The following is a 26,711-nucleotide window of genomic DNA, read 5'->3' as shown; positions in this document are numbered from 1 at the left end:
TAATATCTAAACTGCATCAAGAGATTACAAGCCAATAGTACTAATAGCATAAGAAGGATCATTTTATCCTTTCTTAATAAACTTGATATAACTGCAGTTTCCAGATGGGGTTTTCATTCTTTCAGAACAAGAAATGTGTTGCAGGCATTGTCAGTTTATTAGTGTTTGTGGTTATAGCCAGAAGCTTGCAACTGCTCGTGGTGTATAAACACAGAAAGAAAAAATGGTCCCAGCAGTCTAACCTGAATTTGAGGAGTAGTTGGTGGGCAGCTACATTATCTGAACAGGAGCCTGGGCTTTTTCCTGATTCAAAGCCCACCCCTGAGCAGAGAGATTTGCCATGGACCAAACTGTTCTCAATTTAAAGCTGTAATGATATCAAGCAGGGAGTGGATTCAGATCAAACCCAGCCATCTCAGCAAAGACCCTGTAGCCAGTGTGTTCCTACAGCATATGGTGTGATTCCCAGTCCAGCTTGCTCTTCTGGTCTGCATCTGCCCATAGCAAAACCACAGCATCCGTCTCTGCTGTGTCTTGGAAAGGCATTTCCACCACCTGATTTTTTTGTTGTTGTTCTTTCCTTTGAGCTGACTGGAGCCATATAACAGTCTGTTTCAGCTGTTCTGTTCTTCAGGCTCTATTTTTCTGCAATTTGCTTTGATTCTGAACAGAGGGGAAAGGTGACAATGAAAGAAAACCTTTCAATCAGAACACTGTTTCTTTCCAAAGCCATATCACAATTAAAATTGACTGAATGCCCATGGCTGGTACATAAAATCTTCCGCTGTGCAGTTTATCATAATTCACAGTAGCAGTGAACGTGATGTGCCAGAGTATTGACGCTCCCTGGCTGTTTCTCTGTAGCTTCTTAAAGTTGTGGTGCTATTTCTTCTCCAACTCCCCATGCCACCATGCTCTCTCTTCTTCTGTATGATGAATACAGCCACTGGTCCAAGATTAACTTTATTCAGATTCTTTACATCACCTCTTCTCCTCTGTTTTTAAATCAGCTTTGCACAACCAAGTTAAGTCTGTCTTAAATCTGCTGTGCTTACAAAGATGCAAAAAGAACCAGCAGGTGCAAGAGGACTGAAGTAGGGGGAGGAGGATAGGTGGCTTTTCAGGTGGGCTGTTTTAATAGCTTAAAAAATTAGCTTTTTCAGAGAACACATAATGGCTTTCAAGTAAATTACTCAAAACTGACTTCTTTAGACTAAGGTTTTCTCAGAATTTCTTAGGGAATAGAAACTAAAGTGTTGAACCAGTTTGGTTAATAATCTTCTGTAATGCAGCTGCTTTTGTGTGTACAGCAAAACCATGTACAGACAGGCTATTTTTTCTGTAAAACTGCATCTCTACTGCAGCATTTAAAGCCTGTATCTACTATGCATTCCTTATTTCCTGCTGTCATGGGGAATTAATTTTATTTTTTTGGTTGTGGCCTATCTAGGCAAATAAAATATGGAAGAAAACTTTAGATACTGCAAATTCCTTTAAATATATTGATTTTTTTATAGAAAAGAGAATAGATCCTGAAACTTATTTTTTTTTAAGACACAGCTCATTTGGTTGTTTTAATGAATTATTTCTTTCAAGGTAATTAACTTCATTTACAGTTAATTCTATTGAAATGCCTAGAGTTTTTGAGTTGTACAATTATCATATCTTTCTATCTCTGTAGATGTCTAGCCAAACCAAAAAAACAGGGCTGTTATTTTGATTTGTGTTTTCATTTCAGCTCTGCCAGATGACTGCAGTTTCTTTAAGTGAACTAGACTCAAAAAGCCCCATGTGAACAGGTGGCAAGAAATACAGCAGACAGGCTTCTTTTCGTCATTCTGTTCCTAGATTGCTTCCTCAGCAGTGAATCTTTTTTAGGATTTGATGTGTACATGCTTTGCTGCATTTTCATTTGCATCTAGTGAAGATCTGTTGTCTCTGGTGAGAGGCTGCCCCTGTGCGGGGCACCAGGTGAGCACATGTATGTGTACCATGAAGGGTGTATTTGACACATTCATAGCAACATACTTATTTTTCCTGGCCCGCTAGCATTTCTAAGAGTGGATCCAAAGAAAATCTTGTGTACACTGGAAGTTGCAAACTTCACTTATAACTGCTGAAGGCTGGAAGTTTCAGCCATGGAAGCATGGCTTAAGAAGAGACATAAACAAAAGCCAAGTCAAGAGCAATCTGAAATTATACAGTGTAACCTGTACTATTATAGCAGAGATCTGAAAAGCTCTTAGCATTCACTATCCACTGAGAAGGTAACTAGTCCTGGAAAATCTGATTTATTTCATACATTATAGAAGTGTTTGTGACTATCTTAATCTGAGCACTTGTGACAGTTGCTATATTACCAACCTATACGCATTTTGCCCTCATCATTACATTTAATTAGAAGACACTCTCATTACTCTATTACTAACTTATGGGGCATAGAGTTTTAAGGTATCTGGTCTCTGAAAGATGATTTGTTATGATACTGCTGATGCAAATATGCAACAAAGCCAAAAAAGTAACATGGCACTGGATCTGATATGAGTTATTGCTCTGGGTAGTGGCCCTGGCAAAGCCTGATGCCAAAGGAACATAGAAAGTGAACTGCTGCCTCGCTGCTGCGCCGTTCGAAGAGGAGCTGGGAATTCCAGTACTATGTTTGCTGTCAAGGTGTTTCAGGCACACATGTAACTATGGACAAAGGGTGTAGATGGTACAACTGCTATGAATTTCTTATTTCTCTATGCTGTTCAGGGCCCTGGTTTGTTCTCTGTGTGCCACCTAGTTGTGATGCTTCCTGTGTCTGCACTGATCTTTGACATCCCAGACCTACTGCATGTTCAGCATTTTTCATTTTTCATTGGTTTTTAACCATCCTGTAGACTTTCCAGGTGTTCTTTCAGCTGTCAACACTGGCTCTGCCACAGCTGCTGCTGCTAAACCATTCAGTGTGACTCTTTATGCTGCTCACTTCAGGTAGAAAAAGATCAACAGGACCAAAGAATTGCCTGTGAAATGCAAACTATCCTGCTAGGTAGAAGAGCAAAATGAAAGCAAATGAAGGTATTTTCTAATTAAATGTAATGACAAGGAGGCCAAAAAGCATCCCGTGCTAATTCCTGAATCACTTTGGCAGAGAGGAAGTAGAAAGGGAGAAGAGGATGCCTGCCACAATGGGGAAGGAAGAGAAAACTAGTACAAAAAGGGAGGTGGCACTGCAGCTTGTCCTGCATGCCCCCCATGGCTTTGGGAAGGGTACCTCTGCCCCATTGCTCACACCAGTGCTCCCTCACAGCAGCTTTGGGGTCCTTGAGCTCCTGGTGCTTGGCTTCTCCTCAAGAGTGTTACACAAGCAGTCTCTCATTGGTAGGCAAATCTTTTGGATGAGACAGCACTGTTATAGCTGCTCTGGTTTTAATCTTTTCCTAATCCTTGCAATAATATGCATGCACCTAAGATAATTTTAGTAATGTGGTTCCTCTAATTCCTTTTTATCAGTTATATAGAGCTGAGGAAAAGCCCTGATGTCCTGGGAGCTGTACTCATAAAGCCAAAAATTCTTCCTTCATTTTATTTCAATTTCTTTGTCTTTCAAGTGACAATGTGCTCTGGTGCACCCGCAGATCTGCTGCTTGGCAGGGTGAATTAGCTCATGCAAACTTTTGTGCTATACCAGAGGTATGTGGCAGGTGCCCTACACCCAGCTGATGTGCACACAGCTCTGCTGGGTGATAAAGCCATAATTCATTTTGTTGCACAGACCCCACATGGGAAAACACCAGGCTCCCCCAGGAACTCGCCTCAGCTGCTTTTCTTCCTGTCAGGGAGCAGAGTGGTGATGGATAGGCTCCACCTTCTGGATAGGTGTAAATGTGTGTGTGCTACCATTATTTTTGTTGCATCCGAATCTTTATGTTTTCTCTGTTGTTAGTCTCCATTGTGGAATACACTCCACATGGTAGGGATTCTCCACACACCTTCATTTCCAGAAGTATTCAGGGAATGATGTGAGCATAAGCCCCCCAAGTCACACTTTCTACATCTTCCCAGTGACTTCTCTCCTACACAAAGCAAAGAGGTTTGGTGACCCTAAAGTAACCCAGATCAGAGGGATCAGGTTTCAATGGCAGGGACAGTTTTTTACCGTTTTGTGTGTGTGGTGAGTTTTGTTCTATGAAAAGTTAGGAAAGAATGTTTTTCTTTTAAGGTGAAACCTGGCAGAGTTTATAACCCATATTCTCCTAAAGACAAGCCTCCCCCCATCTTCCCTCATCCCCAGGCTGAGTGATGCTGCTCACTGGCAGCCCCACACCCCTCCAAGGCCAAGTTGCTGAGGGTTTGTAGGGCAGCTTCTGTCATCTTTCAGGGTGGGCTAACATGTCACTCAGGAGTTAGTACTTGGGGTTTCCAGTGACCAACTGCAAATGAACTGGGGAAATGTTTACCTCACTGGCTGGTGGAGATGGAAGCAGCTGGGTGAGCAAGTTTTGGCTGGGCAGAATGGTGGTGGGCCCATTTTAACAGTTCCAGGTGGCTGACATGGAGATTTCCATCAGGTATTTTTGAGTGTGAAGGTTTTTTAAAAATGCATGCAATGTAAGTCAGGAACAAGTTCTTGTTGCAGGTTCAAGACTTTCGATGAAACTTTTCAACAGGACGAAAGCCTAAAAGCAGTTTGAACAGGATTCCTAGCAAGGGGGTTATACAAGTGGCTGGGACAGTGACAAACGAGCTGTTACTTCACTAACTCAGGTGGCTTGATCCACTGTCAAGATAAAGCAGGGAACAGCAATTTCTATAAACTGTGGATGTGTAGTATTTTATTCTCTTATAGCAGCAAAATTGTATTACATTTAGAGAAATAATGCCAGACATAATAATATGGAAAATAGTATTAAGGAATATATATTAGCTTAGCAAAGCACTAGCTGTCATAGAAAATGTTCATGTCATAAATGTTAGTACTTGATTAGTAATGCTGGCAGTGGCAGGATTTTTCTTCCTCACTTCCCCCCCGCCCCCCCCCCGCGCCACGACATCAGCATTGGTAGTCCTGGTGACTGGAAGGCACCAGAAATTGTGCAAGCTTTTCCTTGTGCCTCAGTTGTAGGGAAGGAAGGAAATCTTAAAGTTGCTTATTGTGTAGCTTTTCCTTGTGCCTCAATCCTACAGAGGACAGGATGTCTTTAAGTTACTTACGTGCTCTTAGTTCTTTTCCAGTCAAATGTCAAAGGAATAATGGATCAGTCACCACCAGCTAGACAGATATTTTGAGAAACAGATCGTGGTGAATTCATAACTGTGATTGATCATTCTATTTCTCTGTATTAAGCACAGGTTGTCTACAATTCTAAGGTGAGGACCAGGGTATGTTGTGACAGGTACCCTGCAGACACAAGGCCCTGCCTTAACTCTTTCAGATGATCTCACCCTGGGGACTTGAAATGTGTCTACATCTTGGGCTGGAGCTGAGTGACTGTGAGCTGTTTGGTTTGATAAAGGATATGCTTTTAATTGTCTTGGATTTTTTCCACTCTGAATCCAAACGCTAATGCTGCCTCATTCTGCAACACTGATCTTTCTGCTGTTCTGGTTTACCTGTGAGGAGACCTAAGTGTTAACTCTTTCTTTTAAACACTGTTTCTGCCTCTGATATGACATAAACACACTTTGGGCCAATGAAGACCTTTGTGTAACTTTAATTAATTTTATTTCCAAAGCTCATGCCCCAAGGCAGATCTTTCTGTATTGTTTAAAATTTTAAAATGTTTGTGTTACTTTTTGTGAGCGCCCAATGTTACGAATAACGGGGAAAATACTTAAAATTATGAAGGGCATAATGTAAAAAGTGAAAAATATGGCTAGAGACCCATCCTTTCTCTGCCCTTCCCCTAAACGTAGGCACCAAGGTTGGTTGTTACTATTTAAGGCAGCACATACCAAGAGGTAGAGGAGGAGGATCCAATACATAACATGTAGAGGTTGTGTCCATGGCTGTGCTGTTACTACAGTCATTAATTCCTATTGTTTAACACCAGAAATGTCCACTAGATCACTGAGCCATACCACCAATATTTTATAGGCCCTTTTGACAGTTGTTTATTCCTCTAGTAAGTTCAGCAGTTTGGTTCAAGCCGTCCCATCAGCAGACCTAGATGTCAGGAGATGGGGATCCCCCATTTCCTAAAGTGTGTTTTCCCATGCTTGATCTCTGCCTCCTTGTTATGAACTAGTGCTCTGCCAAGGTCTAAGCCTTCCAGACCATGGTATGGACACCCACAGGTGTGTCTCATTCTCCATGAAGATCATAGGACAATTCAGTTTGGAAGGGACCTCGGGAGGACCTCAAAGCGGGGTCAGACCAGACTTCTCAGGATTTTATCCAGTGGAGTCCTGAAAACCCTCAAGAGAGACTGCACAACCTCTCTGGCCAACCTGTGCCACTATCTGGCAGTCCTGATGGGGAAATAATTTCTCCTCATATGCAGTTTCAACCTCACTTGTTTCACTTATCTGTAGTCTCCCATCATGCACCACTGTGAAGATCCTGGATCTGTTATCTTGATAACCTCCCCACAGGCACTGCTGGGTCCTTGTGAAGCTACTTCTTCTCCAAGCCGAATGAGCCAAGCTCTCCCTGCGTCTCCTCACAAGCTGTTGCACAGCCTGCGACTTACCTGTATGGGTGTGTGTTTATAAAACAAACTCCTTAACATCAATGTGCAGTACAAGGTGATGTTAATTTGTTGAGCAGTCTGATCTCTGTTATCTTGATGACAATTTGGGTATTATAAAGCCTTTGTAGGTTAAAGCACAGGTGCCTGCATGTTTATATAAATGTCAAAGCTTCCCATCAGTTCCTCTTTAGTCATCTCATCTACTAAACTGGATTTCATATGAAAGCTTAGACATCAGGATTAAAACCCTTTCTTCTAAGATGGGTTCCTCTCAACTGCCCTGCCAGCTTCCCAGCTTCTTCTGTCTCACAGTGATCTCTAATACCATCTCCATACCTCATTAGCTACCCAGACCTCTGTTTGTCCTGATGGCGAATGAGAGGGAAAGCAGAGCTATCAAGAGGTTGTTGTGTTGCTTCCTGAATTACTTTACAATGGTCACTGTAGAGAAGATAATCTCTCACATAATACAGGCACCAGTTCATTACCCCATTTATTTCTGAAACACCATATCCTATCCATGATGCTGCGCACACAAAAGCACAGTCCTGCTCTTCTACTTCACATTTGCTCTGGTTTTATCATCAGCAACAAACCTGTAATCTCCCCTGGGCAGGATTTTGTTTCTAGTTCTGGTTCTCACAGTCAGCTGCTCCAACCCAAGGGCCATTACAGTGCTTGACAACTGCTTCCAGGTGTTTTTTAGATGGAGTTTTAAGGACTGTTTTTGACTCAGAAAACTGCAAATGGCCTGTGACCCTTCTGCAGGAAACTACCTCTGCTGCAGTTTTTTTGCAACCAATGGATGCTGGTTGCAAAATACCCCTTGGGCTCTAACTTCACCAGGGAAAAAAAGCATCTGGTAAAACTCTGCTGGAGGTGAGGCTTTTTGCACTTTCAATGGGTCAAATAAATGTTATGCCTCATAGCTTTTAACCCAATCCACTGACCAGAAACTCCCAGTTGCTGCATCTCCCCTTGGATTTTCACTGGTTCAGACTGGTAACACTTCTACAGTGTGCAAGGGGAGGAGGTGCACAGTGCTCATAGCTTCATGGAATCTGTGAAGTATCCATACCTTTCACCTACCCTGTTACTGGAGGCCTTTCAAATTACCATCTCTCTTTTACACTGCTGTTTGCTTCTGCATCAGCAGAAGGCTGAGGCAAACCTGTTTTACACTGTAAGCCTGACAACAGGGCAATTTGATGTTAAGCTTTACAACTGCTATGTGGTGATGCACTCCTACAGGTAATACAAGCTACTGTTAGGGAGACGTACAGGTACTGTGATGGAATCTAGTAGTTTGGGTTTTTTTCAGTAGCAGACATTGTTCAAAACTTTCAAGTAAATGTTAAATACACTTTAGTAATTTCTTTTAGGCATTAATCCCACAAATGCACTAATCTGCCACATCCTTACAGCAAACATTTAGGGAAGCAAGAAGGAGGAGCAGCAGATATTTGTGTTTGCCACATGCTTGATATGACCTCTTTCTGCTCATACTGCCATCTGCTGTGAAGCACTTTACATGTGTTTTTCAAGGCTTCCCTATCTTTGAAAACAATACTGTTACTTTATCATAAATGGCCTGAATTATTCTATATATGGCCCCATCTTTCCATGTATACTGATGTCTTTACAGGTACTAAGCTGCTGCTCAGGATTTTTGCTACTGATTTCCATTGTGGGGGTTGGAGCCCTGCTGACGTCTGTCTCAGAACAGCTTTCCAAAAGGAAGCGCTCTCTACAGTGATATAGTATCACGCAAGCTATTCACAGGGGAAACTTCACCTATGGCTGCCACGCAGCTGTGTCTGCTGTTAAATATGGAATCCACTGATATTTTGACAGAAGGGGAAGACCTGTGCTTGGGGAAGTCCTTTATCATATGATTAAGCTGTCACTTAAATGGTGTAAAAAATAACTTCTAAGCAGAGGAAAAAGGACAGACTTTTTTGCAAATGACTGCTGAAGGTGAGATGATTGAAAGGGACACAGAGCAGTGTTTTGTTCTGTTTTTAACTTGACTCTACCGAAGCACTGTATCATTTTGTGAAGCAGCGGAAATTATGGAGATTCTGCTGTTTAGATCTCTGGAGACAGATGCGTGTGTTTAATGACTGCTCATTAAAACAGCCTCTAATAGAATCAAGTAGAAGCAGAAAAACACAGGAGAATAGTGAAAACTACCGGGCTCTGATTAATGCTTTATCTCGTCTCTGAAGAAGAATGCAACATTGCATGGTAAGACAAATTAAGGGTAGATGTGAAGAAAAAACACTGAATTGACATGAGCTGGAAACCAACAAGCTGTTGTGGGTTTGCTGTGTGCACACCCCTACCAGCACAGCCTAGCTGCATGGCCACAGGGCAAGTCTGGTGTATGACACATACCCAGCTATGCAGGTAAATCTTCTCTCTGGGAGATGCAAAAAGGAACTCCAAGGCATCTCCTGGACAGATAAATGTCTATTCCTGAACCTGATTGCAACGTGGTATCACAAGGGGAGGAAAACCAGCCTCTCTGACTGGTGCCTGGTGCTGTCTGTCCCTGACACCCCACTCTTCACAGGCCCCAGGGATGACCACAGCAGGACCAAATAACACCCCAAGGAACACCCTCCTGGCCTCCCCTTCTGCTAAAAGGAACAGCCAATTTTAGCAAATGCTCTGTGGGGTGCAAAGGCAGGTCACTGCTGCCCTCAGCAAGGGCTGCTGCTGTTGCTCTGGGGGCAGAGGGCATCTTGTGGGTGTGGTTATGGAGCTGACATGAAGCTGCTGAATTTGAGCCACCCTGAACTACCCTGTGATGGCAGACACAGAGGTCTGCAGATCTAAGACCATACACATCTACTGGCAAGGCCGACTGTGTTTCTGTAAAGGCTGTGTGCAAGCTGTGGCTGGACAGAAGGCAAACAAACACTGTCCAGACAGAGCGTGATTAATGAAATGGATGAAACATTTAGAAGCTATGACGTTTTTCTGTGACATCTTCCAAGAAGAGGGGGAAAAACAAACCAAAACCAACCTCAGCCCAGAAAACTCCAGAGACATTAATACAGGTTGTTTAATTAAATAACAAAATCCAGATCTGTTTTATTAGTTCCCGCAGAAAGCTGTGAAGGGGGACTGGAATCCAGGACTGACAATAAATCATGGAGCCCATTTCAGCAAGAAACTGCAGAAGGAGCCAAAGCATTCAAGGGAGAGATGAGCTGCTGCTGTGTGGCCCTGGCTCTGTGTAGCATATGCTACCTTGCCAGGCAGTGAACTCAACCACCGAGTTGCAGCCTCTCCACTGCAACAGCCCCCTGCGTCTAGGTCAGTGGGAGCAAAGTGGAAGCTTGCCCTAACTTCTCTCTGAAGAGCAGTGGGGCTGTCTGATCTGCTTGGATGTCAGGGAGTGTTTTTTTGTTGGGCTAAACTGGTAAACTGCAAATGCTTCCTTCTCCTGTCTGATGCCCTTGCACATGTGTGGTTTGCATAACAGTAATTTCCACATATGCCCTTGCACTGCACCACCAGTGGCAGCACTGGGGAGGCTAGGTCTTGGAAAAAGCTTAACAGGAGCTGGAGGCTGCAGCAAAGAATGCCATGTGAGAGAGAACGGGGGGGAACATGAAGGCACCCCTTTTGCAAAGGTTAAAGGGTTAGGAATAGCCAGGGGAGCAAAGGAAATCCTGAGGTTAGTTTGAGATTTTGGAATGTTCTGCTCCCACTGAGACCTGCCGAATGCCTGAAACTGGAGTAGTAAGGGCTCTAGCTCACTTTAGTTTGCCATATCCTCTGTATTCCCCATGTAAGCTGAATGATTTGGAGTGTGTTGATCCTTGTTCTGGAAATTGTAAGAGTGTGTTTTTGAGCTTGACAGCTCAAAGTGATGATGATGGCAAACTCGATGTATCTTAGAAAATGTGTTTATATAGGCTTTCTGTCAAGCACCATTTAAACGCCATACATCATGATAAAAATGAAGGTGAAAGCAGCTCTGCTAGGCCACTACTGGGAAGATTGTGTCCTGGTTACATTAAAATATCTTTTGTTGTCAGATAAAGAATGGCTGCATGGAAAGGCCACCAGCTCTATAATAAGAACAAAATAAGGGGATGAAACACTTTGGTAGATAGGAAAAAAGAAAATCACAATAAAATCCACAAGCAGAAAATTCTCAAGAGCTGATTTGCACATAGTAACTAACTGTTGGTTGTAACATGCTGTACAGGAGTGGGGTTTGCTCAGCTCACATCTAAATCAGAGGAAGGCAAATAGTAACAACGCCATGGAGCATTATTGTTATAAGGATATTTCAATTAAAAAACATTTTAAAAATAGGTTTAAGCTGCTAATTTTGAAAGGAATTCTAGAGAAAAAAGTAATTAGAGCCACATAATTATAGGTTATTTCAAAATAACTTTAAAGGTATGTAAGTTTTTTTTTTTTAAAGTATGAATATCTGCAAATGGAGTTGTCTTTGTCATACATGCCAGATTGATGATATCTCCTGTAATGTTTTCAGCAATGAGTGTAAAATAGCCACTAACTGCACAGGGCTCACACTTTGCATAGGACAGTGGTGAGGTTGCAGATGTTCTTTGATATCCTGCTAGAAATAAGATGATTCGTAGGAATTTAGTAAGAAGGTAAGATGTGCTGCACTGTGTCCAAAAGTCCATCCAACTCAATTCTTCTCTGATATGACTTACAAACCCTTAAGTGAACCTAAGAATAGGTATGTGCATCTGGAACAACGCAGTCAAGCCTCCTTAAACTAAAAAACACCAAACTACACTTTTTAATTTCCAATTGTGTGCCTCATATAAAGAATCTTTCTTTTGCTTACAGTAGCATGGAAACTATTTCATGTCCTGACAGCTTTCAAGTACTTTATCCTTGTAAGTACACTGGCCATTTATTATTGGCCACAGAAGCTTTCTGTTGTATTTCCATTATTAATAATTCTGTTACCTTCTGCTTAGTTCCAGACTTAGCTGGCATATCTGATATTCAACCACATTGCATAAAGCGCCACACAATTGGCGGGAGGCACAAAGTACTTGCTACTGGTTGGTCTAAGCACTGCCAATGCCTAAGGTTCCCAGTTAACCCAAGACACTGTTTAAATTAGAGTGCTGTTTCCTGAGCTTGTGATACTGTGGATTGCTTCATAAGCAGGATGTTACCTGCACTAAACAAAAATGCAGCCAGGATATCTACCAGTTCTGTAACATCATTAATACTTCCACGATTTTAATAGGAATATCTTTACATTCTGGCTGATTACCATTAAGTTTTGGCAGGTTTTTACTATTTTATTTATTCATTTGGGCAGTCATTTTGCCCTCTTAATGGTAATTCCATGCATTAGGCAGATGCCAATGCTGGGAGATGTTGAAGGGGCACCAACACAGCAACACCAAGATGCTTGAACCACCCAACCCTGCTGTTCCTGCTTGTCCTGACTTTAAAAGCAGGTTAAAAATGCATTGCACAGTGAGAACAGGTTTAGTTTATTGTCCTACTTTAGGCTCCAGCCTAAAGTCCAAACTAAAGTCGTAATCAAGCCCAAACTGATCCCCTAACAGCCATGGCCACATGATTTCAATACTGGCTTCTCCATTAGGAGAAACATTTATTTCTCCTCCCTCTCTATTGCTTTTTTTCCAAGCTAATTTTTATTTCTTTACCAGTTTAACAGAGTGGATGGCTGACTGTTCCTAAGGGTCTGTATTGTGTAGTTGTGGTTCATGTTTATTGTAAGCAAAAAGCATTTATCAAATACATCCCAATCACCATTGTGCTGTAGTTCTTTCGGTGTAGTTTAACTACAGAAAAACAAACTGGGTTTCTACTCCTGCACCATGACACCAACTTCTTCTCTAGATAAAACAGATGCTGCCTCAATGTCTGATGTGAAAGGTGGAGAGGACAGCTGCGTCTAGTAGAAGTAAACATCACTAAGATCTCTTCCAGTATACATCTGAGCTGCAGGACTGTAGTCCTGCATCATGTAGAGGAAGCAGCCGCGCTCTTGGTCACTTACCTGGGTATCTGCCAGTCACTGGCCAATTCTGTACAGAAGGCACATAACAGTCAGTCTTACGGAGAGAGATGTAACTCAGCCCATCTATTTATACGCCTGGAAAATAAGCTGAGTATTCAAGAAAACCATTTAAAAGAATTAAGATATACATTTTATAAAAAATTTAATTTGGAAAATGAGATGGTCCAGCATGTTCTTTTAGCCTGTCTGTAACAGTCAAATTGGAAATACAGAACTCTGATCATGCATCTGATTTTGCAGTTACTTAATTGGAGGATTAGGACCAAAGGTCTAAAAAAAAAAAATCTAGGTTAACATAGTTTCTTGCAACTGTTACCTCTCCCAGTTAATGACTGCTAAGTCAAATCTTAAATATTTACATCCATTTAGCATTTTTTTTTCCCCCCAAAATCTGAGTGTATATAATCATAATAAACTGCAGTGTGTCAGAAGTGAGTGCAGTAGAGACAAACCAAAAAAGAAAGGACTTGGAAGGCCGCTCTGGCTTTCACTTGGAATTCCACATTCAAGAACTCCCCTTAGCTCTTCTTTCAGAGTTTTTGTACAAAACTGATACTTCCTTCTGGAGTGTTAGTAGATGCAGGGGACCTACAGAAATTGAACTGAAGTTTGGACATCTGAATTTAATTCCCCAGGTTTAGTCAGTGTTATCTGTCATCTCTTTGCACTAGAACATACTTAATTTTATATTTGTAGAAAGGATATTGTTTTGTTATTTGCAACAGAATGTGAAATTCAATGAAATGAAATGAACAATTTTTTTTTTTAGAAAGGAAAATTTATTTATGGTTACATACACCACATATAAAATTAACATTTAACTGAAACATGTATTTGTTTCCATCATTTATGACTAAACACAATGTTGACTACAAAACTGTACAGTTTATATTTAGTAACCAATTCTTACAGCATAGTGCAATTGTACCATTTTATAAAGAAAATAATTTGTGCCTTTTTTTAAATAAAGTGCATTAAATTACTATCTTGTATACAACAAGAAGCTCTGTAGTCGCAATTCAAAGCTTTAAGCTTAAGGGAAACTGAGGCCAACATGTCTCGCTTCCTTTTAAAATCACTTCATACATTGGCAAGGTATGGTTCAAACTTCAACCATGGTTAAATTAAAAAAAAACCCCTAAATTAGTATAAGAAATAACCGCAGGCCTTTATGTATGAAACCAGTAATTGGTTTTCATATAAAAAGCACAACATGCAGAATTTCAATCCATCTGGCTCCTAGTGAGATGAGAACTATCCCCCATGCAGATGCTTTTGCTAAGGCTTTTAGAATTCAGCACAGAACTACACTGCAGTCAGTAGTACCAGGTGTTTACCTGAATAATACCATGTGTCCTCAGAAAAGTTCTCTCTGAAAATTTGATGAGATGAACATGGCAAACCATGGGTTATTTTTAATTGCATTTGGCAACAAAAATGTGGGGGTCTAGTTAATAAGTCTAGGAAATTACAAGTGGTTCTACTAGCCCAGAGTATTCCAAATTTCATGGCCTGAAGTTAAAGACAGAGTTTTACAGCTTTATTTCAGAGGCACATTTATAGCATCTTATCCTAACACACAAATGAAATTTCATTTTTGAACACATTTACAAGCAATTTTTGTAGATTTTGGCTGTGACAGTAAAGCTGAGACCAAACAAAGGACGCCTTAAGCCCAAAAGAGTAAAAAGATGTAGACATCAAAATGGATAGAGGTGTAATGTGACTCTTTCTAGAAACAAAGACAAAACCAAGAATGCCCATTTCCTTTGGTTGGCTCTGGCTGAGGCCTAACAGGAAAGTCAATATTCTTGTCCTCCTCCATACATACACGGGACTGCTATTATCTTCAACATAAAATATATTTGAGCACATGCAAGTAACCCTAGAGATTGCCTGAGTATTTTGCTGCATATGTAATCTAGGCAATTTACCTGCCTCTTCAGCTGCAATAGTTATTCCACACTTTTGGCACAAATCACACATACTGTTCCTACATTCTCGAAAAGTGCATTTTCTTCCTATAGGGACTGGCCAGCATTCAGAAGCAGACTACTGTACATTCAGCTGCTCAGCTCTGGGGTAGCTGCTGTGTAAAAAGCTCCCTGCTGGAGCATGCTAACTCCCAGCCTCGATTTACTCTCCTGCTCCTAGATTAAGGAAAGTCTCTGCTTACACTGAAAGACCAATACAAAAGAAAGGAGCTCAGATTTGGCTGGAATGTGATTGAAGAAGGCTTGCTATTTTCTGTCATGTCTTCAGAAAGCTCTGTGCTGAGAGCAGAGCTCCCTTCCAAACCCAGCATGCTCTGACCTACAGTCAACCCTACAGAAAAGCCTCACCTCCACGCTCTTTTCTCATGAGCCCTCTGGGGCAAGAGGCACCACAAAGTGAACTGAGTGTTGCTCATATACTGAAGGAGTACATCGTCAGAGGGCAACCAAAGAGTGGCAAAACAAAAACTCATGAATGGGGCACAACTCCTCATACTCCATGGGGACACAACAGTATGTCCCTTTCAGGATGAGGGTACCTCAGCTTTCAAAGGGCCAGGTCATGCTGCTTTCATTTGCATACTATAAAAATATTTCTTCCCTGAAAATGGTGAAGCCAAATTCCTGATTATTTTGATGGGTTTAATCTTAGTGAACACTGAAGCAAGAGGAAAATTCTATGGGGACTGTAAGTTATCAATGCATTAAGAGCTCTGTATGTTGGCCCTAAATCTTAGAGGTCCTAGACCTTTTTCCTAGAACATCATTGAAACATATATGTATTTTACATGCCCTTTAAAAATGAATGCATAAAATTTTTTAGATACTCTGGCGTCAACCAGTGCAAAATGTGCACCTGTGTCACATAACTGTGTGGAGTGCTGTTTAGACTCATGATCTGAGCAGCCCTGTTACCAAAGCACCTATGAAAGACAGAAAAGGAGCAGGAGAGAACAGAGAACATTGTATAGGAAGATATAGCTGCTACATAGGCTCATGTTTGTGACAAATATCCTTCCTGCATTCTGCCCCACATGTGGTGATAGAACACTTTCCTGTAATCTCAAAGTGGGGTTTATCCAAATTCAAGAGAATTTGCCTCCCTTCCCAAACCTCTAGCTGGTCTTTCTTTGTTGAAATATCAATTGCCACTGAATCTTTCAGTGTTTGCAAGACTCATATAAGTTTGACAATATTTTTTTTAAAAACATATAAAACTGTCTCAGCAAAGATGTTACACTTTGACCATGTCAACACTGAAGGTATAGAGCATGAGATATACCATACCATGTATATAAAAAATAAATTAAATAATCATAATAATTATGTGTATATATATATTATATTTAAGTATGTAATTATGCTACTTAAAAGTGATAGCTCATCATACGTAATTAAGCTAATGGCATACCAAAATACTCTAAGAAACTCTCTGTTCAGCATATAATATAATTACTACTTAAACTCTTTATGTTAAATCTGAACATAGGCATTTCCCTTTAAGAATGAGTTTATACTTAAAAGAAAAATCTATTTCATTGGTACCTCTTTGCGCCTCCATTTTCTAAGGTAAATCCTTGCAGGATGCAGTCTTCAGCTTGTGCAGTTTGTACTGGCTTGCTTTTTTCTTGAGGAACTGGGACTAGGCCTGTGCTCAGACTACATGGTACATCATATGTTTGGGATCAAATGGTTTGAGGAAAAAAGAATATTAGAGTAAAAAAAATGGTAGCAGTACACTTCCCTCCAGTTTTTCTTCTCCACAGGTGAATCAGACATTTCCAGTGCAAGGCAAATGCTCATTGAAGTTGTTAAATAAAAAAGCGCTGCTATTATATTTGAAAGGGTTATAACAAACTATTAAAAAACTTTGTAAATAAGCTTTTACCTAAAAATGCACCACTGTACTTATGAGAGGCAGGTACTTAGAATCACAGAATCATTTAAGTTGAAAAAGACCTCTAGGATCATTGAATCCAACTGTAAACCAATGTTTGTCTTTAAACAAAAAGGACTGTACCAGACATCTGGGGGTGCGGTGGTGGTGGTGAGGTGAAGGATGAAAAAAAAAAAATGTAAAAAACACCCAAGCCATAATCCTACCGCCCTCAGTTGAAATACTAATACTCTACACTAGTAATTTAAGGAAGCCCCCAAATATGCATTGAAAGCCCATAACTACTCTATGCTTTTTAGAAAGGTCTATGTTACTTAGAGCTCTCAGATAATTGAATCGGGTCATTAGTTCTGGGACATAAGACTCTTCCCCCTACCTGTGAGGGGGAAACCCGTAATACTGTCTGGTTTAGTTAAATATCTAGCATGTCAGTGAGCATGTAGAAATTGCCTTGGCATATGTGGAGAGCAAAACGAAGGTTTGGGGAGGTGAGGACAATTTCCTTAAAAGCCAATTCAAGGAGTCTGTGATGGCAACTTTGATTGCTGTTCTAAAGTGAGTTTTACTCTCTCGCCTATTTGCAAAAAATCTCCACTGGAAAAATCTCCCCTTATCCTTTTGGTGGCACTGAATTAATTTGCATCATAGCAGTGGTGCACTAGTTAACTGCAGTAGGGTTTCACCTAACCTACAGTCAGGTTTCATTATTTTCCTTCTCTTCTAGAAGATGTTTGTGTAAGAGTAAATGAAATGTGCAACTCTTTCTTTTTGTGTGGCTTACAAGATCACAATAATTTTGTGAATAAACCACAGCATGAACTATTTTAGTGCAAAGGCATACTGTTTTCAAAGAAACGTTTACTGAGAAGTTACAGGCTCAGCTGCTCCTCAAAAGAAACAGAAATACCTAATGACTTGTCATAAAATAATCTGCTGGTAGTGCTACTTGTGCATTTTCAATATTTTTCCACAAAACCTCTCTTCTGATTTCAAGTGGAACCACACAAGACTATGCTAATAAGACAAGTAATAATCTGAATAAAACACGAGGTGACATTTTCAAGGAAGGGGGACTTCGCTTCTGATCATATCCCTTCCTCTCTTTTCTCTGAACACCATTCAACAGGAGCAACAATACTGCCAGCCTCAAGGATACAGGACTGCTGCAATACACCCCAGAACAAGGGCAGTCCCAGGGCCCCTCTCAGGTGCTCCATGTGCATTGGGCCAGGTTCCAAATGGACAGCTCAAAATAATGTTCTCTCAGGGGATGCATTCATTCAAGCATCCTTCCTATCCAAGCTCAAGCACTGAGTATCTGGCTGTTTCACCAAGCCATAAAGACTTCCATCTCTCATCATTTACCTAATACAAAAGCAGATATCCTTGCAGTTCACCCAGATTTCTCATGCATTAAGAGGAACTGCGAGTTCTTGGTCTGAAGAAGACAGCAGCACCCAGTTTTACGGGGTAATTTCCTTTTGCACCAAAAAAGTATTTCCAGACAGGAGACCTTTCAAGTTTATTGAGAGTCCCATCATTCTTATACTGACAAATGAGGGAGATACGCATGCCTAATTTATCTTTTGTGACCTATTGCTTATTCATGACATATAAATTACACCACTTCCTTTTAGTCTCTTCCTTTTAGTTCTCTATAAGCAGAGACTGAGAGATCTTAATTTTTCGCTATTGAACATCTCTGGACTACCACTAAGCAGAACTAGAACCACTCAGTATCTCAGATAAAGTGACAGAATAGCTAGTGGTTTTTTACATAGTGACTACTCTAATTCTTATTTTTATTTCTTTATTTATTGTACATAGAAAAACCAGACCATGTATACTTTCTTTTCATAAAAGTTGGGGCCAACATTTTGAAAATCATGTTCTGAAAGTTACAGAACCACTTTCCTTTTTTTTTTTTTTTTAAGTAATGAGTGTGTAGTTATGTTTCAGGGGCTTGATTTGTAGTGATGCTATTTTATCCCAACTTCCAGTCACCAGCAGGTTGCTTATCACCTTGGGGAAATGAAGTCTCATGCATCTTACTTTTAAAGGCTAAACAATCCCTAAGAAAATGAGGTAACAAAATAACAGCTCTTTGGGGACAGCATGGCTGCTGGTTTAAGCCAAAGTTCACTGCTGTCCATGGAGGGGCTTTAGTGACTCCAAGATGCCTCAAGGTTGGCCGCTGAACACTAAAGGATGGACACAGCTGCTTATGTTACTGAGTGTCCATGGTAGGAAGATACAGCAGTAATAGCAGGCCTTTCAGCTTGCCTCCAAATAGCCTGGGTATTGGTAGGGGTTTTCCTCACTGATACCAAAAGTAAGCTGTCTTCAGAATGGGCTAGCACCATTTATCATGTCCATCCTGATAAGCATGGCAAATTCAGTATTTTCTGCTACAACTGGAAATCCTGAACGCAATTTATCTACAGAATGCTGTGCAACTCAATGCCAAACGATGAAAAGAATAAAAATCTCCACCGTAGTATGTAATTTTTTCTTGCCAATAGCACAAATTTGGGACCCAAGAATTACAATAAAATATTATTGCTGTGTAATTCTATTCAGGAACTCAATAATTATAAGACAAATCAACCAGAAATGATGTCCCACATCGGTCTGATAGCATCTGCTTAACAAAGGAAGACTTATGCTAATTGAAAGTCCTTATGCAAGTTACTGTTTTTTGTTTAAAGTAATATTGCTTCCTCTCTATTGCTCTGAGTTTTCTCAGCAGTTTATAGTACCTGCAACATGGAGGATTTTATTGCTTTTGTGCTAAACACATATTTCCCCTTATTGCTGAAATCTTCTTGTTAGGAGAAATGGTTAAAAAAAAAAAAAAAGATGACAATCCAAAAATACCCTCTCCCAAGCTTTGAGGATGAACATATGAAAAACTGACCACAGTAAATTTTTCCCATCAAGATATAACCTGTTACTAACTTTGGGTCAAGTGTTTTAATAAATAAATGTGAACTTCAATTCTTTAAAGTAAATTACATATTAAGAAATAGAAGTCTTTTGTCATTACAATGGAGATGTGAAAGCTACTTCACTGTACACAGAATCTAACCTCCCTGGTCTTACACATGGGTGTTGTTTGATAGGACAACAAAATATCAGAATCCTGCAAGCTGGTGGGATTTCTGCCAGTTTCAGAGGGATCTTGGATGGATACCGGCACCTCACCATACTGAACTGGGGCCTATCCTGTAATTCTGAGAGGTCAGCAGAGAACTGCTTAATTCCTCAGGGTCTGGAAAGTGGCTAGGTGTCAAGCAATCCTTCCTTGCAAGTGAGGTCGGCACCTTCATACACACAGCTCTGGCCCTACTCTGAAGAGTTTGTTCACAGGTGTGTTACATAGCACCTGTCAAGTACTGCAAACCATGTTAAAGTTTGGCCTGACAGCTGCGGGCAAACCTATGTCATTGACTTCCAGTAGGATTTTCTGGCCTGTGCTGCACAGTCTTAATTTAAGAACATATTTCTGGAAGAGACAACATCCTCACTGGAGGTCACAGCAGAAGCTTGGGAGGCAGAATCATGTTTCTCATCTGTATGTGGTGAAAGGCAACCACGCACTACTCCTCAAAACAAGGGAAAATCCCATCCCTATGAGCTAGCTTTGTGGGACTGCTATAATTAATCCTTCTTTCCTCTTTGACTTGCAGTGTTCCTCAGGAGAGAAGCTTCCAATTACAAATCTCTCTGCTCTGGCACAAGGAAAAGGTTAGCTCCCCCAGCGCTCTGGAGAGCCTCTGTGGATTTGAGCAGCCTGTGGAGCAAGGAAGATGACAAGGACACTAGGTGAACCAGCATGAGAGGATGAGATTACCTCCCTCTGTGCTGTTTTTTTCGGCTTCCCCATCACACAGGTGTTGTGTGGAGAAAAATGCTAATGGCTGTGAAGTTATCCAAGAGGATGAGAACAGATCTGCATAAGCAAAACAACAGTTGCCCTCTGGACTGAATTTTGGTCGCAGTTTTAGCTATTATAATCATCATATGTTTTGCAATTTGATAAAGAAGAACAAATGCAGGAAAAAAGAAGGGAGTAAACTTTGCGTGACTAACTTAAAGTGCCATTCTACATTATTGAGCCTCCCTACATTATTCATCTCGTGACTTTTACTGCCATTAATTCCCAATACTTTGCATACTTGCAAAACTGCACACATACGTAGCACAGATTTCTACAAAGTGAGTATTTCTTACACAAAATGCAACGACTGAAGTTTCATTAGCATTCAGAAGTAGATAAAGAACACCAATATCCTACACTGAGCAGAAGTCATAGTCTTAACTCTGCTGAGCACCTGTAAATCACAGGGAAGCCAGGGGAGCTTCAAATTCACAGCTCTACTAGATCATGCCATGCAATTAATAAATGAATCAGATTACAAAGTAAGAGCCAAATATCATGAAGGTTGAACCAAGTAAACAATGGAATTTAAACCCAGCATTGCAACTAAAATTAGTTATTGCTCATAAAAATGTCTACAGAGCCTCGTTTACAGACAACTCACTCACATTTGAGATTCAGCTTTGTGTATAGCATATGATTCTTAACGTCACAGAAACTTTGCCACAAAAAGCTACAGTCATCCGAATGTCCACGTGAAAAGGACTGATTCCATTTGGAAAAATCCAGACCAGCAATGCAGTTGTCTCTACTATCTCTACTATACAGGTATATTTTTTCATTGAACTGTAAATATTGCTATTTTTACACTTGAGTTTGTTTGGGTTTTTTTTAATAGAAGGTACTGAAGCAACAATACAGTATGCTGACTTAGACATTCAAGGGAAAATAACCTCCTACTGATGCCAGGGCATGAACACATTTAGCTCCCATCAACACTAATGGAAGTGGTACTCTAAACTCCATGAACTGACATGAGGGCATACCGTAAGTTTCACAAAGACATATGTCAGGAATACTTTCTCCCTGACAATCAAGTCTTCAAATTAGAAAACAATGCTTTATTTCTCGTGCATTCTAATGTGGCTCCAGTGAAAGGTTAGAAGCAGTTTAAAATTTAACCATTCATGAAAGGAAGCTCTGCTTTTTAGACCAGAACTATCATCTTACAATGGAGTGAACTGACATGGGTACAATGCAAAGAATCATGTTCTGTAGTAGATGAAACTGCCAGAAAAGGAGAAAACACTGTTTTTGTCTCCTCTTGCAGTTCTGGTTGCATACAATTATGAACCAGATATGCTCTGAGAATTTATAAATGTCAGTATTTAAAATTACATAGGAGAACAATGAAAACAAGTGGTAATAGTTTTGACTCAAAAACAAACTTAGGAGAATCATTTCACGTAGTGCTAAATATGTGCTGCGAGCAACTTGTAGGTTATTTTATTACAGACTTTTTTAACTCTTCTGAAAAGACAAACTTGTCTGAGAAACTTAAGTGTTTGATCTATTACAAACGCATAGCCGAAAGAGGCCACGTTGCTTCATCACTTTCAGAGATTCTCCCCCCACCAATCAGTTTTGAAATTAATAGTATAGTGATCTCTGATGTCCCATATCTAAGGGAAAACATACGGTTGACTTTTGAAAAGGAAAGCAATGCATATCTTTTGGTTTAACATTCAGCCAGAACTCATGAGAAAACAGGTAACCCTTAAAAACAATTATCAACCTAATTCATACTGAGATGTAAAATAAAAAGCTGTACAAGTACTTCCTCACTTGGAGCAAATTTGTTGCACTGAGATTAAACACCAATAAGTCAGTACAATTGGCCATTATTTTGAAGTGCATTCTGATGATATACATATGCAGTACCAGGACTTGGTTGTTTTTTTTTCTTTTTAAAAAAATTAAAGAGGAAAAAAACATCCTGACAACAGATTATAACATGCAATATAACTAAATTCAATCACATAAACAATTTCAAAGGAGGTATGCTGTTTTAATCCAATTTTAATTAGAAAGATGAAGGTAAAATCATGGCAAACATGGCAAAGTCTGGGTAATATGACAAAAAGACCCTGAGCAACATTATAAATCTGTAAGAACACTGATTAATTTGATTTTGGAAATCTCCCTTAAACCACTCAATTGATTTCGGTCACTGGGGTTTTCTGTTTACAAAAAGGTCAGTCCATCCTGTGGTTTTTATCTGAACCCATCACACACCATTTAATGAATGCATCTAAACCAAAGACAGAATGTCTGGAAAGTAACGTGCTAAGGAGCGTCCTCCTGGCTGCCAATCAGACATCACTAGGTGATCTTGCTCTCTGAGACAGGTTAGAAGGAATGCAGCCACAACAGATGAGCCAAAGCGCTTTCTGTATCTCCTGGTTTCTAAAAGCATATATGACAGGATTGATAATGGAATTGTAGGTAGCTGGCAGGAGGGTGGCATAGGTGTATATAGAAGGATAGGTGTAATCTGCTATTAAAGAATAAAGTGTAAAAGGCATCCAGCAAGCAGCAAAAGTCCCCAAAATAATGGCCAAAGTAGACACTCCTTTTCGGGTGGTCACATAGTGGGAAGTGGCCAGGAAATGGTGTTGCAAGGCAATCTGATGGGCATGGCGCATCACAATTTTACAGATCTGAATGTAGAGCTGCAGCATGAGGGCAAACATAAGCAAGAAAGAGACCGAAAGGACAGCTGCATTATTTTTAGTAAGTGGTCTGATAACACTGCAGGTGGATTCATCTCTGAGGCAGTTCCAGCCCATTACAGGCAGCAGTCCAATACAGATAGATGCTCCCCAGAGCAATATAAGCATGACATAGGTAAAAGTGACAGTCCTCTCTGAATTGTAAGTCAGAGCGTAATACAGGGAGAGGTAACGATCAACAGTAATAGCCAGCAAGCTGCCAACAGATGCTGAGAAAGAGGCAACAATCAGTCCAATCGTAACCAGTTTTGTAGCTTCTGATTGCAGAAGGTAGGCAAAAACAAAATTGATGATCAATCCAATGCCCGCTAAGAGATCTGCCAGTGCCAGGCTGCCTATGAGGAGGAACATGGGGGCGCGAAGACTGGGATTATGGAAAATGATCAGAACCACAATGGCATTTTCGCAGGAGATAAGGGTCCCTGAAGTACATAAGACAATGTCCCAGGGGTTTACCAAAAGCTCTGGCTCAGGGTCTACGACAGGAACCAGGGAGGAGCCTGCAGCTGAGGCATTCTCTGTAGAGCTGGCTTCTACATGATCCTGAGGCAGCCAGCTCAAATTAACCTTCAGATCTTCATTCATTTTAACCCCTGTCTTCTTCAACAGAAAGACATTATTTTTAATGTTCAGGCACATCACTGGACACATCATCCCACCCGGAACATGCATTGCCCGAGTCAGCAACACCAACCTAATGTGCAGGCAGGCACTTGTTACATAAATGTGACAATAGAAAACAAAAACAAACAAAAAAAAGGGGGGGGGGGGGGGAGATATTTAAAACTGCCCGAGATTACCCACCAAGGGACAGACCGAGGTGCGGAGGCTGAGTGACCCGTAGGGCAGTTTCCTTCAGCTGAACGGGCACGAAGGCACGGCACGGGAGGCAGACCATGAAACAGCTGAAGCCCCCATTAAGCGCCGCAATTTTGGGTGGGGGCCGCCTGCGGGGCGGCGTAAACCCCATTATCCAGCGGCCACGATTCCAAAGCGGGATTATTATTTTTGTTCGCGGAGGGAGCGGACACGATGGACGGGGGCAGAGAGGGGAGAATATCCTTCACCGACCCCCAGTGAGGAAACCCCGCCCGAGCTGGGGGGGGGGGGGGGGGGGGGCGGAGGGAGAAGGGGGGCTTTATCTTCTCTGAGAACTTACAAACTCGACGCGGATACCACACGCACACCATCACACACTCCACGCACCCGCGGCGGCGGTTCACCTGGGCTTATCCCCCGGCGGGTCGGAGGATGGAAGGAAGGAGGAGGCACAGAGGGGTCGACGCGGTCCCTCTCCAGGCGCCAGCGGGACCGGCGCCGGGGGGGGGGGGGGGGGCGAAGGCGCAGCGCAGGTGCGCGCACCCCGCGCGCGCGCGCGCAGGGCGTGTGCCTGTGTGTGTGTGTGTGTGTGTGTGTGTGTGTGAAGGGGCGGGGGCGCGCCTCGTGCGCGCGCGCCTGCGCAGGTGCTCGCGGAGGAGGCGGGGGGGGGGGTGGGAAGAGGGCGGACACCCCCTCCTCGCTCCTCGCCGCACCCCCCGAGGTACCGCCGCGCCCACCCCTGAGGCGATCGCTCCCGTCACAACCGGCCTTACAGTGGGCAGCTGGCTTTTCCTTTGCAGCAAGAGCCTCCTGAAAATGGTTAAAATCGAAAGTGTCCGTATACTGTGAGGGTGGTCAATTACTGCTGGCATGGGCTTGCCCGGAGAGTTTGTGGTGTCTCCGCCCCCGGGGGTACTCAAAAGCTGATGACGTCACCCTCCCTGGGAGCATTCCAGGCCAGGGTGGATGGGGTCCTGAGTGACCTGATCCAGTGAGTGGCATCCATGCCCATGGCAGGGGATTTGGAACTAGATGATCTTGAAAGTCCTTTCCAACTCAAACTATTATTTGGTTCTATGATTCTATGACATGGCCCTGAATGACCTATTCTAGCTGATCGTGCTTTGAGATGTGGGGCTGGACCAGACCACCACCATAGGCACCTCAGAACCTCAACCATTCTGTGATTCTGTGGTCTATAACCATGTGAAAATGAATCACAGAATGCCAGAATCAATTAGGTTGAAAAAGACTTCTGAAATCATAGAGTCCAAGCTATGATGGAACACCACCATGCCAACTATACCATGGAACCAAGTGCTGTGCCTGGTCTTTCCTTAAATGCATCCAGGGACAGTGACTACCACCTCCCTGGGCAGTCCATCTCGATGTCTATTCACCCCTTCTGTAAAGACATTCCTCCTAGTGTCCAACCTAAACTTCCACTGGCGCAACTTAAGACTATGTCCTTTTATCCTGTCACTAGTTACATGGGAGAAGAGGCCAACCCTCCTCAGATACAACCTCCTTTCAGGTAGGTCCTGAATGACCTATTCTAAGAGACGCTGCGGGGCTGGACCAGACCACCACCAGAGTGGCTCCACCTTAGGTACTCTACCATTTTGTGAATCTGTGGTCTATAACCATATGAAAATGAAAATATGGTATAAAAGATTTAAAGGAGCAGTGTCCAGTACCAGGTCTAGAGCAGGTAGCACCTGACAGTGTGCTGAGAGCTGGGGCAGCCTGGGCAGGGGGATGCCTGCTGTCCCTGTTAGGGACACATGGCCAGATTTACGAAGCTGTTACATATTGAGTAGTGCAGGCAGGCTAGTGGGACCTGTAGTGAGTTAGAAACTGAACTTGCATATAAGCCACTGGGTCAGAGGAGCCAGACAAAACAGCTTTAGACAACGGATGCATATGTTTGTGTGCAGCAGGTAGTCTCCCAAGGTCCCCTATACAGTCAGTGGATAGAAGCTTGTCATCCAGGGCAAGTCAAAACAGTGGGATGAGCTGGTCTATAGAAAAGCCTGGGAAATTTTAGGAAAATATTCTTTTTCCTCATTTACATGACTATATACCTAAAGCACTTTGGAAAATCTGGTCCTAGGGGATGATTGGAATCTGGAGGGAAGATTTCCTTCTCCTTTCTTGAGTAATGTACTCAGTAATCACGCATGGTGCCATCCTTCATTCCAGTCAACCTCAGTCATTGTACTAAGCCTTGTGTAACTTTGTTGGATGATTCAAGATTATTCATTCATATTTCTGGTGCCCTTCCTGCTTTATAACAAGGATTAAAAATGAATATCACCTTGGTGCTGATCTCTGTCTCCCAGTTTTATCCACTGATTCCTTATATGACAATGTAATAAATACTTTCCTCTGATCTGGACTGAATATATTTAGTGTGTTTTATCTTCTGTCACTCTTCCATTTAGAACACTGGCAATAAAAATGCAAAAGCTTTTCTTCAAATGTTTTAACATTTGTTTCACAAATGGGGAAGACAAGCGTTTCAATTGAATATTTTAATTTAGGACTTTGGAGAGCTGTGTTTATTCACTTAGTTAATTTGTGAATGA

At 41.7% G+C, this 26,711-nt stretch overlaps 1 protein-coding gene across 2 annotated transcripts; it reads right to left on the bottom strand.

Moving 5' to 3' along the window:
- Nucleotides 1-13,284: 13,284 nt before the first annotated feature.
- On the bottom strand, nt 13,285-24,624 carry GPR12 (G protein-coupled receptor 12). 2 transcript variants are annotated; one of them, XM_027651952.1, is made up of 2 exons: nt 24,528-24,624; nt 13,285-23,901 (listed from the first exon to the last, which is right to left on the bottom strand). In XM_027651952.1, the coding sequence occupies exon 2, from the start codon at nt 23,887-23,889 to the stop codon at nt 22,885-22,887; it is 1,005 nt and encodes a 334-aa protein (XP_027507753.1). In that variant the 5' UTR covers nt 23,890-23,901; nt 24,528-24,624; the 3' UTR covers nt 13,285-22,884. The 2 variants fall into 2 exon arrangements, with proteins under 2 accessions (XP_027507753.1, XP_027507763.1); XM_027651962.1 differs by having other exon boundaries at nt 24,511-24,610.
- Between the last annotated feature and the right edge of the window lie 2,087 nt (nt 24,625-26,711).

The sequence above is a fragment of the Corapipo altera genome, unplaced genomic scaffold (assembly GCF_003945725.1).
Source record: "Corapipo altera isolate COAL_440 unplaced genomic scaffold, ASM394572v1 0, whole genome shotgun sequence".
Taxonomy (NCBI): Eukaryota; Metazoa; Chordata; class Aves; order Passeriformes; family Pipridae; genus Corapipo; species Corapipo altera.
This window is presented reverse-complemented; position numbering and strand designations above follow the sequence as displayed.